This window comes from Rhipicephalus microplus, chromosome 3 (assembly GCF_043290135.1).
Source record: "Rhipicephalus microplus isolate Deutch F79 chromosome 3, USDA_Rmic, whole genome shotgun sequence".
Lineage (NCBI taxonomy): Eukaryota > Metazoa > Arthropoda > Arachnida > Ixodida > Ixodidae > Rhipicephalus > Rhipicephalus microplus.
Genome location: NC_134702.1, coordinates 193,440,744 through 193,456,239, shown reverse-complemented (window position 1 = coordinate 193,456,239; position 15,496 = coordinate 193,440,744). Strand labels below are relative to the sequence as shown.

At 43.9% G+C, this 15,496-nt stretch overlaps 1 protein-coding gene across 1 annotated transcript; it reads left to right on the top strand.

The window, feature by feature from the left end:
- The first annotated feature begins 3,793 nt into the window (after nt 1–3,793).
- LOC142803459 (uncharacterized) lies at nt 3,794–14,952 on the top strand. Its single transcript, XM_075888571.1, has 4 exons — nt 3,794–3,859; nt 5,091–5,152; nt 8,295–8,396; nt 13,952–14,952. Exons 1-4 carry the CDS (start codon nt 3,814–3,816, stop codon nt 14,750–14,752), a joined length of 1,011 nt encoding a protein of 336 aa, XP_075744686.1. The 5' UTR covers nt 3,794–3,813; the 3' UTR covers nt 14,753–14,952.
- Nucleotides 14,953–15,496: the final 544 nt, after the last annotated feature.

The window sequence follows — 15,496 nt, the reverse complement described above, 5'->3', positions numbered from 1 at the left end:
ATCCAGATTCAGGCGCAAGAACCACTCGCAGCGAACAGCGAAGAAGAAGCCCCTGATGATGAATCTATCAACTCTGAAGCATTACCTTCATTAGCCGAAATGCAGCACAACAGCCTAGAGACTACTACCTGCCCACTCGACACCACATTCAGTTGCCCAGAAAGTCAGTGTCATGGTCAAAAAGGGCCGCCGCCTCAGCTGTTTTCGCAGCAACGTCATCAATGCCAGCAAGTCCAAGAACAACAGAGATTCCAAGAGCTATACGAACAAGAACGACGGCGAATGGAATTATCTTCGGAAGAACACATGCAATTTATGGAAAGCCGTTTACAAACGTGTCAACGAAACCGACAAAATATTCAAGATTTCTCGCTCGAAACAAAGAAAGCATCGAATCCAGGATATTTTCCCAGGGGACGTCGAGTAAGCTTTCTCCAGTCGAGATCAACACTCAGGCAACACGACATACAACGTCGAGAAAGGCACCAAACCATGCCCTGTATTCCGCAAGGACGCAGAAATCACCGCACCAGCCTCGGTCAACAAGCACGCAAACGGGTGGCGACGCATGGGTTCCAATCAAGACAAATAGCACGACACCTGCGCAAATCAACCAGCCAATGCTTCAAGGCCATCACACCACGTTCATTCGTCGCAAGAATGCCGGCTGTGTTTCCATCTGATTTTACGCTCAAAGCATGCTTATGTCGTCCAGAGCGCAACAGCCAGCCTCGCCCTCCAGAGCTGTACTTGATACCCCGGATTGCTGTCCTCTCCTGTGAAGCTATAATGTGTCAACGGAAACTTCCTCGGACTTGAAATGACCTTCTTTTTTTGACAGTTTTCAGTTCTAAGCCGTGCATGTTCAGTTCTCATTTCTGTCCGTCTGACGCGACATCTTTCGGGGGGCGGGGGAATCGTGTGACGTATCAAGCGATGGGTAGTAGAGGCAGAGAAGGAAGAAGTGCAGAATGGAATAAACATGGCGTATGAGCCAGGCCACGTCTCCCAGTCATCATAGCATCACATATATATATATATATATACCTCTGCTGTTTAGGGGACTTTATTCGTTTGTGCGAGGGAGTTTCAATGCCAATTAACCCTCTACTTTTACACGGCAGAAGAGGATGTCTGTGTGCACGCATCGTCATGCGCATGAGGAGGGGGGGGAGGCTTCTGTTTGTAATGATCTAGAAGGTGGGGATACATTGACATCGTCAGGGAGAGGGGGCGCTCCCATGAATTTTCGCCAAGCGCCATAGCCGGGGAAGTGCAGAGCTCGGGCCATTTTCTGAATTTATGATGGTTGTGTGAGGGGTTTTACGAAAATAAATCATTAAAATGAGCGTTAATAAAGGCCTTTGGCAAGTACCCCCTGTCCCAGATGGGGAAGCCAGCGCGCGTCATTAGGGAGTTTTAGAATATCGCGCCATAAGCCCTTGCGTTGTAGTCGCGGCCACTGCGCATGCGTCGTAACGTGATTCGGCGTTCGCGTTCGCGGCCCGCACGCAGAAAATTCGAAATAGCGAGCGGCGATCACGGCCCACATGTGGCCCGAATACGCTGGTTTCGAGGCTACGGTGTCATTGTGATTATGCGTTGCGGTTTCCAGCAGACCAAACGCTATTGTAAAACTCGTATGGCGCCCGCTACGCCCGTAATGCCCGCAGCGCTCGCAAACGGTATTCTAAAACTCCCTTATATGTGCACGTATGCAAGTAGTAATGTTTACTACCACAGGTAGTACCATTTACTACCACATACATTTACTACCTCTGGTGTACTTCTGAGGTTGTACAATGGCCGCAATATGTAGTAACGGGGTCGTAAAGGTAGTGATGGGTCCCATTCTTACCTTTTTTACTATGTTTTTTCAATACTGTACACCTTGAATATATGTATGGATAAAAAGCTTCTACAACACGAAATAAAGGTCCATTGCGCTCATAGTCACCCGTTTTTTTTAGGTTTCTGGGTATTATCACGTAAACCTTGATGTCACTATTTTCTTCTACCTTTTGGGTAATTACAATGTCAGAGTTTTACCAAGAGTAGAGTTTGCGGCGGTATTTCAATAGAGTGTCGCACCTTTTTTGTTGTGCGAGCGTTAGCTAATTCCTTCCCACGAGGGGCTGTTTCTCATTTAGGGGGACGCCAGCAGCTCTTCATGGCACCAGACGTTTTCGGATTGAGCTGTACGATGGAGGCATAACGCACGTCGTGGTAGTTTTCTGTGTGTGCAAATTTTAGGTCATTATTTTTGAGGTTTACAGCAATCCTAGTGGCCAAACTCTGTAAAACCACTCGCGCCTGGATGTATATGAATTCGTGACAGCCAACTGGGTGTCGACAACTGAGACTTCTGAGTTTCCCTTTTCTGTTTGGTCCCTGGACTGGCTCTCGGGATGTTTCCAGGGAAGTCGGGAGTGAGTCGCACGGTGGATGCCACGAGAGCAGGTTGCAGCGAGTGCCGCGCAGAGTTGTCCCAGTCATGTCGTGTACGAGTGTGTACAACGTCAATTAAGAGTAATTCAGCCAAATGAATCAGTTTAGGAGAAAGTCTATAGATCTGCTGTGTGTGCGTGTCCTCCGTCCGGCGGCGACCAAATAGCGACGACAGCGACGGTAACTAACAACGAAAGCATGTATTCTTAGCATCAGGCATTTGTAGTGTACATAAAAGTTAATAAAGACCCATTTTCACGTCCAACACCAAGTTTCGTGTTTCAGTAAAGCAGTACCTAAGACAATATTGTAGGCCTTGTGTTACACAAAGCGCCAGCCTCCACGCATTGTTAAGAAGGGTGGTAAATTCAGTGACTAAAATCCTCGGCGTGCATAAAACTGCCGCAATCTTGAAAAAATAGTCTTTCTTTATAATTCAATGCAAAATACTTGGTTTCTGTATTTCTCTGTCTGTCTGTCTGTCTGTCTGTCTGTCAACAAAACAGCTCAATTACCACCACCCCGCAGAATCCACAAATAGTGCTCAGGTTTTGGTCTTCATACTTGTGCAATTGTCGAATGAAAAACAAATATTGCGCATATCTGAGGCACAATAATAACAAATCAATACATCAATACATCAGCTTGAAAAGACACGCATGAAGAATTCCAAGAACTGTAGCGTTTATTACGCTGCGCTGATATTGCGACGCGTTACACAAAAAGGCGTGTTTCCAACGCTTTGCTAGGATGATACGGTGCTGCCACCTATCTTGAAATCTACAAAATATGTTCTCCGAGGTTGTGCGCGTTGGTTGCGCGCTCGCTATAACGAAGGCCATCCTTCCGTTTTCACTGATCACCCCCAGATGGCGCTAATTTCTCACGCAGCGCCTCCACAATTGCATTCATCTATTCTCTCGCGCAAAAAAAAATGAAAAAGGGGTTTTATTTTATTCACTATTTCCGAATCGAAGACTGTCGTCTTTCGACGACGTTTGCAGTCAAGCATGCAGGTACGGGGCAGTATTTCTTCTATTGAATTTGTTTCGGTTCAACTGCAAACGCTATTGTGACATTAGTATGGCGCAGATGCACAACATGACCGACAGTTAATACTTCTTTCCTTTTAGATAATACGCAGTATCCTGTGTTCCGTGGGTGCCTTTGTGAGCTATTTCAAACGCGAGCATCTGCATACGCTCAGAATTCTTTTTGAATTGATACATAGCGAAAGAACAACGAAATGTGTCCCCGTAAGTAATGAACAGTGGCCTATCAATCATTTCCTGGCCCAGTGCCAAAAATATACGAGCGTGTTTGGGTACTGGTCTCTTTCTACCAACAACTATCTTAAGCTTAGACATGGACGTTTTTTTACGACTTAGCGGGGTTTTGCTTATTGCTGGGGGTGAGTGCTAATTCAAAGTTATATTTCCCGTCACGGAGGACTAGTTGCTAAGGTACTCGGCTGCAGATGCGCAGGGCGCGGCGCCAAACTCTGGCTGCGGTGACTGCATTTTCGCCTTCATTGAAAATGCTGTAGGCCCACGTGCTCAGATTTGGGTGCACGTTAAAAACTCCAGTTGGTCGAAGTTTCCGGAGCCCATCACTACGACACTTTCATAATCATTTGTTGGTTTTGGGACGTTCAAGCCCACATGTAAATGAAATAATTCACAGTTGATCATATTAGGCTTTCGGGGAGTTGGGAAATCGTTGAAAGTCTACAGCAGTGTATTTGTAAAAAATGTTTTACTTAGCAAGACTCCTCACTTATATTTAATTAGCCAGGAAATAGTATCAGTCGATACTTCAGCAGTGGCTTCTTTATGTAGCAATGAGAATTCGATCTGCTCGACTTGCTTCATATCAATAGAAAGGCACCGCGTGATATATACAAGTAACGTGTAGCACACGGCACCTCATACACACACTGCGAAGTACTCGTCAGTGGTATGTTTTTCTTACTTTATCTTATTAACAAAATGCCTTCTTATGGATATTCCTGTTTCTGCTGTGATATGTACATTGTCGCAAAAAGGCAGATATTATGCCATGCAGCCAGCACCATACTAGCAACGATATCGGCTGTCGCGTGAAGTGTTACGAAAAGTTGCACACCTAATAGCTTGAATAACACTGCATTCTCTTTTTTTCTCCTATCGGCGCAGAATAGCAGCGCCGAAACACAGCTGAAGTTATGGCGTTTAGGTCCAGATAACTGAAGAGATATGACAACTTTCTTTTGTTTTTTAGACAGCGGCGGAAAACTTCAGAAGAGTATTTGTATACACCACAGCAGGTGAGCTTCAAAAAGACAATATGTGCGTAAAATTGTGGAGACAGCCGATGGCAAGTAACACACAAACACATCAAAAAGAAGATACGTCTTTAGCTGGGCGTAATAATATTATGTGCGGAAATGTACGATCCAAGCCAACAATACCATAAAAGGCATGCCATAGTTGAGAGCGTCAGAAATTGAAATCGTATGATGTCCTTTAACGTGCAATAACATACCTGAGTACACAGGCTTCTATCGTTTCCTGCCACCATAGCCGGCATACTTGAGGTGAGGTGGCAAACGAATGGGTCATAACCTCGCAAAGTTGTCGTGACTGCTTCTTTTCTACTTGCAGGCGGGCTTTCACAGTTTTACCAAAACCGGTTGTATTGTCATCGGCTGATGCCGCCAGTATTGGTGAGTATAAATTATTACATTCTGTTTGTTAAACTCGATAGAAGTCGGCAATTTTTGAACACTCCATTGGTCCTCTAAAGGTCCCATATGAAGCTTACGAGATGACTCCGAAGGCGAAGCTATTTGGTAGGGTTATTTAGCTGTGCACTTTGCATCACGCGAATGCCACTTGATTTGATTTTCGTCTCGGAACTGACGTGAGGCTCAATTGAATGCACAAATGGTCGGCCACATTTAATTTGCTCGGGGATTGCCAAGAAGGTTTAGAAGGCCTCGAGGCTGAGTAGACAGAGAAGACTACCTGGTTCCACGCGAGCTGCCGGGCGCAGTTACTTTGTTTTGACAAGAACAGCAACGGCTGATATTTTTGCTAATGCAATCATTCACCTCTCAGTACGTGTTGACGCAATCAATAGCAGGAAGGATGCTCAAAAAGCATCAACGGCCACGTTGATCTTTGCAACATCGTTGCAAGGCTCTGGCAGGTTGAAAGCTGAAGATTATAGGTGCAGGCACTGTTCCGCTTAACATGTGAACTCGATCCATATCCACTAATTGCATCAACCTTGTAGAAAACTTGTGTAGTTATGGTCGTGCGACACATAACTCGAGTACGGAATAACTCCTGTCTCAGTATAGGTCATTCAAGGTCTAACTTCTCTACTTGTGCCCCGAGCATCACTTTTTGCAGAAGTGATTGAGCAGCAGCAATTCGACGGACCAAGAAAATTAGATGTCAAAAGCAGGCGACCTACTTCAGTGTTAAAAGTATACCACATCCGACACGTGCGCGGAAACCTCTTCTAAACGAAGCAACACAAATCACCCAACGCACATTTTTCTTTGGAAGGCTGTACAGTTCATGCGTTTGCCGAAAAACGACAGCTTCGATTTGTAAACGCTCATTTGGAAGATGCTAATTGCCCGGCACACTTGGTTATATCTGGGTGAGAGATATTCAGGAAAAGAGTTAGATGGGGCAACAGTGCTGAGTTTAATGCCACAACTATAAAAATATAGTAGAAAAAAATAACCTCCAATAGCAAATCCTACTCGCATGACGAAGCCAATGACTGCGCTTAAGAAATGCGTAGAGAAGAGAGCACATGAAAGGATTCACGTGGAAGTACTTGCCTCTTCACAAGTTACCGTCAAATTGGGTTCACTCAATGGCACGTGCCATAAACGACGTCGGGAATTGAGTTCTTTTTTACTAACACTCGTTGCTATTTTCCCAAAATTACGAAATACTGTGCAGTTAATGAGATGCGTAACTCTGGTGATACTATGCCAACACAAGCATGGATCAACAGCAAACTAATAAATTCTGAGTTCCGTGCATTTTAAAAGTGCTATGATGTTGAACGAACTGCTTGAATAAATGCGTTGCTGACTTCCTGATCGCTAGTAAAGAATCAGTTTGTTGTTCTGTGGTGTTATGGCGTCTGTGTTTAGAACTCAATCTGTGTTACCTACCAATTACTCATCAAAATATATTTTGAGGTGCTTGCTGCGGATCCGCATCAAGCGAATCATTTTTTTTGCGATGACTTCAACATTAGTGATAGTACAATAACCATGCCCACTTCTGCAACTAGGGAGATCAGTCAGATCACTGTAATATGTTCCGAATTCATGGTATTACAAATGGTCGAACTTTAAACATGATAACACAAAAGGCATCGTCACTACCGGATCCACTTTAACGCCATCGACCTATTGCATTTCTGCGAAGTAACACAAATACTGGCTGAGTGATCTTAGTACTTTCTTTTTGACGCTCACACAAAAACAAAAATGAAGCGCCAGTGGTAACTTTCCGAGTTGTGACAAAGTTCATCATCAGGTAAACAAGAATGAATTTTGTATGCCTCTGACTTCGGTACCAATTGACCATAAATGCTCTCTCGAAAAGAACTGGTTTCTTAATAAAAAGAAAAGGCGACCTAATCTCCGCACGTCTCTCACTTCGAAGTGTCAATGACAAAAATAAATCATCGTGATATAGCACGTATTTAAGTCGGTTTTGAAAGAAAAAAAATATTTTTTTCCAGACGGGACAACTTTTTTCAAAACCGACGGATATGCTAGCATACATGTAATGTAAAAATTTTGTTGCACGGGGACGACTGCGTAATATGCTTTGTTATGAACTGTAATAATGATCAAGTGCAACTGAACAATAAACTTCATCAGCTTTTTCAATGATGCAATGCATGGCAAATGTCAGTAAATCTTCAGAAAATGTTGTCATGTCTATGGCAAATAGAACTCATATGCGATCATTTGAATACGCACGTGATGGTAATAATAGTATCTCGCATTATCTTACGACGAGCGCTATGAATACTTTTGTCTTCACATTCGCATCGACCTGCGCAGGAATATTCTTATAACAGAGATTACTAGCAAAGCTATTTCCAAACTTTAATATCTAACAAGCTTTTAGAATTTAAAGCTTTCAGCATTTAAAACACTCGTGTTACGTACTCGCCTTAGTACACTAATATTGTTTAGAATTCTCTTACTCGCCGTATCATTAGGCTAGAAAGGATACAAAATCCAAAACAAACCCGTAAAGTTTTTTTTTTACAGTGAAAGCTGCTATAAGATCAATTTTCGAGTCAAGCGCAGTTATTGGTCTCTGAAAAAAAAAACCTTGGCACACTGCGGCTTGAGGCCGGGTCCGCTGGGTGCCAGCCCAGTGTTTTATCACGGAGTTACTCCGGCTCTTGTAACTTATTGTCAAACTTGCCTTAGGCAGGCATGACCTATTCTAATTAAGCCTTTTCCAATGTGACAAAATTTCTTAAATGTAACATTGTTTTACACCGTGCTGCACTAGACGGAAAGACTGCAAATAATGTACCTTCAGACCAAGGTGGACATCTGGGCAAGTTTCTACTCCTAGGTTAACAATGGTAAGAGCGCATTAAAAACGAGGACGCAAAGAAGGCACACACACACACTTGGCCCTTCGATATTAACGCCCTATTACCGTTCATGATCTCTTCTTACCGTTTTTGGTTTGACTATCGAGGGTTCACTCCTCTATCATGAACGGAGTGCCTACAAACACACATTTTGTGTTAAATAAAACAACCTTTACAAAGACGCTTCTCACTTTTATTGTGTTTTCCAGACCTCCATTGTCACCCCCTGTCGTTTTCCATGTAGGTTAAAACATGACGAATATTCTGACATCATTATAATAAGATATAATCCAGATGGAACACCTTGTGGCGTAAGTACAAACATTTACCGTGTTTTTAAATTAACGGTATTTATTTTGCGGCTTCGGGCAATATAGGACTGCATCTTTACTCCCATGGGCAGCAAAAGGACCTGGACTTTGGTCCAATGTACACGTTGTAAAACGCTGAAGCATTCAGACGCTTCCTCAAACTTTATGGCTTCATCATGAACTCTTGAATTACTATTTATAGTCTATGCATCTTTCCATGGTGCACAGTGTTCTGTTCGAGATACAGAGTAATTGTACATAATTTTCAATCGGGATTATCTGACCGTGCATTCTGATGTACCCTTTCTTGGTAATTTTCACAATGACGCATATTAATAACCTTATTCTCTGCGTAGTACTTGCAAAAACCAAGACACAAATTCTGAGGCACGCCGTTGTGGAGAACTCCGGAAATGTTCAGTATATTATGTTTCTTATCGCTCCCTGGCACCGCACAGCGTATGTGGCTCTAGCATTTCCCTTAGATCAAAATGTTACCACCATATCCGGCGAACAAACATTCAGCCTTGGGTTGATGATGATGATGATGATGAAAACGTTTATTGACAGAGTTTGAGTACTGACACTATGGCTCCCCATTAGGGGAGTCAAGTGGCATCAGCTGCGGCCCCACTCACGCTCACCCAAGGCCTGTTAGGCCGTCACATCTATGCAAACAAGCGAAGCCGTCTCTTACTTTTCTAGGAAGAGTTGGGTAAAAGAGGCATGGTTTGGAGGTTTTCGGCACACCCAACCCATGTAGAAATTGCCAGAGGAACTTTTACAACAAAACAGGATCAAAGTGGTCCATGATTGCCGCGCACAGTATAATTTTGGTGTAGAGACGAAGAACAAATCGCTCCTCCGCCTATGTGAGGCCCTTAGAAGGCTTTGCATAGAAGGAATGGCCGGATTGGTAATAGTAAAAGATCTCCCTAAAGGTGTCGGCAGGATTGAGTTCCAAGTCCGAATCGGTAATGAATCAGGACAGTTCCCGCAGAGTGAGCATGTGGGCAGTGACATCCGCCACCTCATATACCGGCGAGGCCTGTGTGAGCCATAGTCCATCAGATACTTCGGCACGCGGAGGCTGTTTGGCAGAATTTAGTAGGCCAAGTAGAGAACGTAGCTCTGTTCAATATTTTGGCAGGAACATCTCGAGTCGGTAATACTCTCGAGTCCTTATCGATGGGAAAAGGACTCGACACTTTTGTGCTATAATCTAAAAAGTAACTTCAAGTAATACACATTCCAATTCATTGCACAGTTGAGAAATTGGGCTCTAACACTTACGCCCATCATTCGTCCATCCCACGACGCGGGCCAAAAACGATCATCATCATGCTGGCGCTCACTATTTTCATCGTCTCCACCGCTACCCGAGTACGTGCGACAGGCACGTGTTCTCACCAAGGAGGATTAAAGAAAAAATTGCATTTTTTAATCCTCCTTGGTTCTCACACTGAACCAATTTCTCAGGCGCAGCGTGAATGAGTAAGCAGTAACTCAGACATGATTCCAATTAGGTAATTTGTACAGCCAAGAGGACAATCAGACAGACAGGGAAACATACAAATAAAGACATAGCGAAATATAAAGGGGAAAGAAAAATCATTCACAAAAAATTGGCAGCATATCCACGAAGTTAATGATGAAGAGTGGGGTGAAGCATTCGTCCGTCCATTCGTTCTTGCTTCCGTCCATCCATGCGTCCGTCTGTGTGACCATCCATTTGTCCATCCACCCGTCTGCGCGTGCGTCTGTTCATGCGTCCGTCCCTGCGTTCGTCCATGCATGCGCCCCTGCGTCCGTTCATGCGTCCATCCATGCATCTGTCTGTGTTTCCGTTCGTCCATCTATTCAACACTCCAAGTACCACTATCTCACATATTTTCATCATATATTCCCCATATAGAAGCACCTCCATTCAGCGGACATTTAAAGAACTAAACGAAAGGTGGCACACGCACACTTTCTTACGGCTTGCGCTTCGGGTCTATTTCCCACCTTTAACCTCCTCGAGTTCATGGTATATATTAGTTCACTGTACTCATGGCACTGCGGCTCAACGCTAGCTAAAGTTTCTAAAACTAAGGATGTTACACGCAGCGAGTATAACGTAGCAACCATTTCTTGTCACATAGTGCTCAATGTACATGCCAATGGCTGCTAATGAGGATTGCAGCGTGCGCCTTAACTAAAAGACGAATGCTCCTGTCTCCCATTCCCTATTAGCAGCCATTGGCATGTACATTGAGCACTATTTTTTATTGTTCAACAACGCACAGATGAAATCTCTCACCGGCACCACCTTGGAGGTAAACATGTTATACTTGTTACACATTACAACGGCTACGAGGGACGAACGAATGGCGTTATAAGGAACTTCGCCCCTAATAAGCAAAAGATTGGAAGACATTCTCCTGTCACAATGGAGGTGTTCATTTCATTAGGGTCAAATGTCATTTGACGCAGCGAGTGCTATTCGATACGTCGTGGTGCTATAAAAAGTAATCTCATTCGTTTATGATATCATTTCGATAATTCAGAAAACTATGGCCGGAGAAGTTCTGGAGAAAAGAGCTGTAGGACAGATTCGAATTTGCCTTTGGAGGCGTGCTTTGGTACCACAAATGGCAAACTTTATAGTGTTTTGCGGTTTTTAGGGGCGAAGCTCCTTATGGCGTGGCTTGGGCTTCCCTCGTATGTAACCACCAGTGGCACATACCCGAAATAGGTATAACACTTGACCTCCAAGGTGGTGCCAGTGAGAGATTTCTTCTGTGAGTTGTTTAACAATAAAAATAGTGCTCAATGTACATGCCAATGGCTGCTAATGGGGAATGAGAGACATGAGCATTCGGCTTTTAGTCAACGCGCACGCTGCGATCCCCATTAGCAGCCATTGGCATGTACATTGAGCACTATCGGACAAGAAAGGGATGCTACAGTATACTCGCTGGGTGTAACCTCCTCAGCTTTAGAAAGGATTAGCGAGCGTTGAGCCGCAGTGCCATGAATACAATGAACTTGTATATACCATGAATGAACTCAAGGTGTATAAATGAGAAGTAGATACGAAGTGCAAGCCGTAAGAAAGTAAAAGCCGAATTCGCCTGTCTCTCATTTCTCATTAGCAGCCACTGGCATGTAAATTGAGCCCTATCTGACAGGGAAAGGTTGCTATGTTATACTCGCTGGGCGTAACCTCCTTGGTTTTCGAAAGGTTTAGCGAGCGTTTGGTCGCAGTGCCATGAATACAGTGAACTAGAATATACCATGAACTCGAGGTGGTTAAAGGTGGGAAGTGGACCCAAAGCGCAGGCCGTAAGAAAGTGTGCGTGTGCCACCTCTCGTTTAGTCCTTGGAATGTCCGCTGGACGGCGGTGCTTCCATATGGGGAATATATGATAAAAAGATGCGAGATGGTGGGACTTGGAGTGTTGAATAGATGAACGAACGGATACACTAACAGATGCATGGATGGACGCATGAACGGACGCAGGGGCGGATGCATGAAAGAACGCAGGGACGGGCGCACAAACAGACGCATGGACGGTCACACAGATGGACGCATAGACGGACGAACGCTTCGCCCCACTCTCCATCATTCACTCCGTGGATATGCTGCCATTTTTTGCAAAGCGACGTTTGCGGGAAGCTTTCAGGTGATCAATTTACCTAATGAACAAGGCTTTTCTGTAGTACTCTTCCGCTGAACTACAATCGTAGTTTGTCCGGTATCTCTGAGTTCCTACCAGCCATAGAATCTCGCACCTCACTCCGAATTCGGCCGCTGTGTCTTTACATAGAGAAAATAGTTTGTAGAATTCCGTCTCCGCGCTAGTTCCCATCTCTTCTAGCTTAGTCAGTATCAAGACAACCTGCTACAATGCCATGTCAGTAAATGTAAATAGATGGGCGTGCAGATGCACTGACAAGGGCTTAGGAATGTCTCACTGATAGCGAGGCACGTAAGAAAATTGGGTGAAAAGATTTGCTGATGGAGGCACTAGGAGGTGGCCACTGTTGCTCTGTCAGAGAAGGTGCCCACAAACTCTTCGAGTGAGCGAACAATCCCGGAACGCACTTTCACCAACAGTGCAACTAAATCGTGACGTTACCCACCTTGTTTCACAATATCAGCGCAGCCGGCAAAATGACTTTGTACACGCTTCTAGATGTTTTTTCTCCAAAATTTCTGTTCTTTTGGATAGCGCCAGAAATAAAGTACACACTTCACTAATTGTACCAAAGGCCTGTCGAGCGTTTTGTACAACTGAGGCGTCATTCTAACAAAGGTTCAGAGAGTGTGACGACCAATGCGTGTGCGAAGCCATTTCAAGTCATTCCAGATGAGCGCCTGCACATCGTTCAATGTCCCTTTCATCGTCGCTGCTCGATTATACCCTTGGCTTCTCATCATGTTCAAGTGAAGGCCTAGATTAAGCAGGTACGACCTTCGAATAAGCATCGAAGAGAATCGAAAGCGTTATTCGCAGATCGTAGGTGTGTCTGTTTTTGATAGAAGCCCAAATGCGATAGTAGCTTTTGGTTATGACAAGGATTCCTTTTTTGTTTTTATGTTTCTTATTTACATTTCTTATTTTACATTTCATTTATTGTAGTAGAAAGATGTTTTCAGATATTCAAGACTGAGGATAAGGATATAAGATTACCGCTCGTGGTCGCTAAATGCCTGAACGCCCGTATATTTACACAGAAATGTCTATGAATCATCCGGAGTGCATAAAAATGATTTTGGAGCGTTCCTTATGTCATGCTTAGTGTTGATTTCATGAGTTTACTATGCAAAACCTAGAAAACCTTACTGTATGTGCTTTTTGATTTTCTGACAATCTCATTAAAATGTGCCTTACTCAACAAACCATTTTTAGGATGGTCTGCATTACTTTAATTTATAATTTGCATAAGCTCCACATATAAATTAAACAAGAATCTTAGAAAATATATAATTTAGACCGCAGGCGTGCCTACTTTCGGGAAGTGAGGGCGACCGCTCCCTCTAGTCCCCTCAGAGGCGGGAGGAGCAAATGCAGCCTTATACACTCACTTAACAAAGAGGGAACAGACCTTCGGCCTCGTAGATCACATAACAGGCAGAGAGGGCATTACGACAAACTCACAGCCTTCCCCTCCCACCACCCCTGTATCCCCATAGAAGAATCCTGCGCATGCCTACACTTGTGACGCGTATTGTGTATTCAACAACTTCTCTAATCGGGCCAGTAACCACACACTTATCGTGAAATATTTTTCTTAATGAAATAAAGTAGTACAAACAAGTTAGCTAACGGTAGATCAAACACCACATAATTTGCGGCTATTGCATCTTGTATTACGACCACCCAAATTGAGCTACCTAGTGTTTTCAATTTACATTTGAATTTTAGTTGGGTACCACCATTTCAAGGTATTACAAAAACGTTTCGCTAGTGAAGAACGCGTGTTGAGGAGGCTATAGTTAAGTCGATGAACACCCGATCAAAACAACCTAGGTTGAAACTTTCGTTTTCGTTCTTCTTTTCATGCAGATGGGCAGATGCAGAGGAGGAGTCTGCCTCAAGCCTCGGCTATACATAGGGCTGGAAAGCTTCAGGCGAGGCCTTTCCCCCAGATCAAATGTGTTTTTTCACAAAAAAACTGAAATAGGTGACGATGTCCGGAACTCTCTTATCGGGACCAGTGGGCATTATGCCACAAAAAATATTCCACGCAAAAAAAGTAGCAATTGGCGTGCCAGCCATGTTCTAAGCAAAAGTGCGAATCCCAGCAGTGATGCCGGAATTCGTACTTGTGACTCTGTATCTTTGGATGACACACAGAGACTTTGGCGCAAAAAAAGGGCTGCGCCACGCTTGAGCATTCCCGGGAAAAAGAAGCCCGATGGGAGTTTCAATCAAAAGAACACACAGTTAAACGCAGCATATGGCGTTCTGCACGCTCGTTATAGTAAGGGCAGGAGCAATTTCGCAAACGTAAAGCATCATCTAGGGACACACAAGAGGAAATATATGTTGGCTGGGTTAGCCACGGCCATCAGCACGACTGCCATCACCTTGAAGGTCGCTAAAATTACTATGAAGCCAGAGTGCCGCAATGGCCGGCGTAAGTGCAAGAGTTCTGAAGAGGGTGAAACTGAAGAAGACGATGTGAAGCCCACCACTAACTCAAGGAAAACACACCGTATAAAGAGCAGCGATAGCAGCAATACAGAGACAGGGAAGAAGAGCAAGCTCAAAGACTCAAAATGCAAAATTGACAAGACAGAAACTCATGCTAATGTGGAGAACGCTAACAATGATACGCAGCACGACGACAAAGAACGACAATGAAAGCGGCACTCATGTCTTCGAATTTGCGACATTAAAAAGGCGGATCATGTCACACCTACTTCTGTGCGTGAAGGACGCGTAACTAAAGAATGCGTGCCAAAATAACTAAAATATTTCAGGTCTCACCAGATTTCCAACTACTTCTAGTGAAATAGGTAGCGTGAAAATGAGAATAAAATGTGAAACGATTATGTTCACGAGGTCATCAGCACTTGTGGTTCTACTTTCACCTCCACAGACAAAGAATATAAACATTCTTCACAATATTCCAAAAGTGATTCATCACTGTTCATACACTATTGTCTCTCTAAAATGTCACTAAAATTCTGGCGTTTACTGATGAACTTCAAAGTATGTAACATGATTCTGATAATTAAAAGAAGAACTGTGGCAGCCTTTATTGGCGTTTAAGGGGTCGAACACATTCTTATATACATTTTGAGGTATGGTCCAAGACGTTCCCTGACACTGCCCTCTTTGAAAGATGTCCAATACAACTTCTAGCTCATCTGCTACTTTCAACGAACAGCGTTCGCGTATCTTGCCTCTTAATTCATTGTGCACAGCTTAGGCCTTTTTAAGAACGCCCGAAAGGAAGAATAGTCGTCACTGGTACGGTTGTGTTCGAGCACGTTGGCAGCCACTGATTTGTTTTGGCGCATTTTGTGTTCCGTTAAAGGGTCTTTAATCAAGCTATCCAAGACTATTTATCGAACTTTTGGCCACTTTTGGTATGCGTTCAGT

What these genes read in the sequence shown, in the direction of transcription:
- LOC142803459 (XM_075888571.1), top strand. Translation starts at nt 3,814, where the DNA reads ATGGACGTTTTTTTACGACTTAGCGGGGTTTTGCTTATTGCTGGGG. An exon ending in GGCTGATGCCGCCAGTATTG is followed by an intron (nt 5,153 to 8,294) that starts GTGAGTATAAAT and finishes TGTGTTTTCCAG; the next exon opens with ACCTCCATTGTCACCCCCTG. An exon ending in CAGATGGAACACCTTGTGGC is followed by an intron (nt 8,397 to 13,951) that starts GTAAGTACAAAC and finishes CTTTTCATGCAG; the next exon opens with ATGGGCAGATGCAGAGGAGG.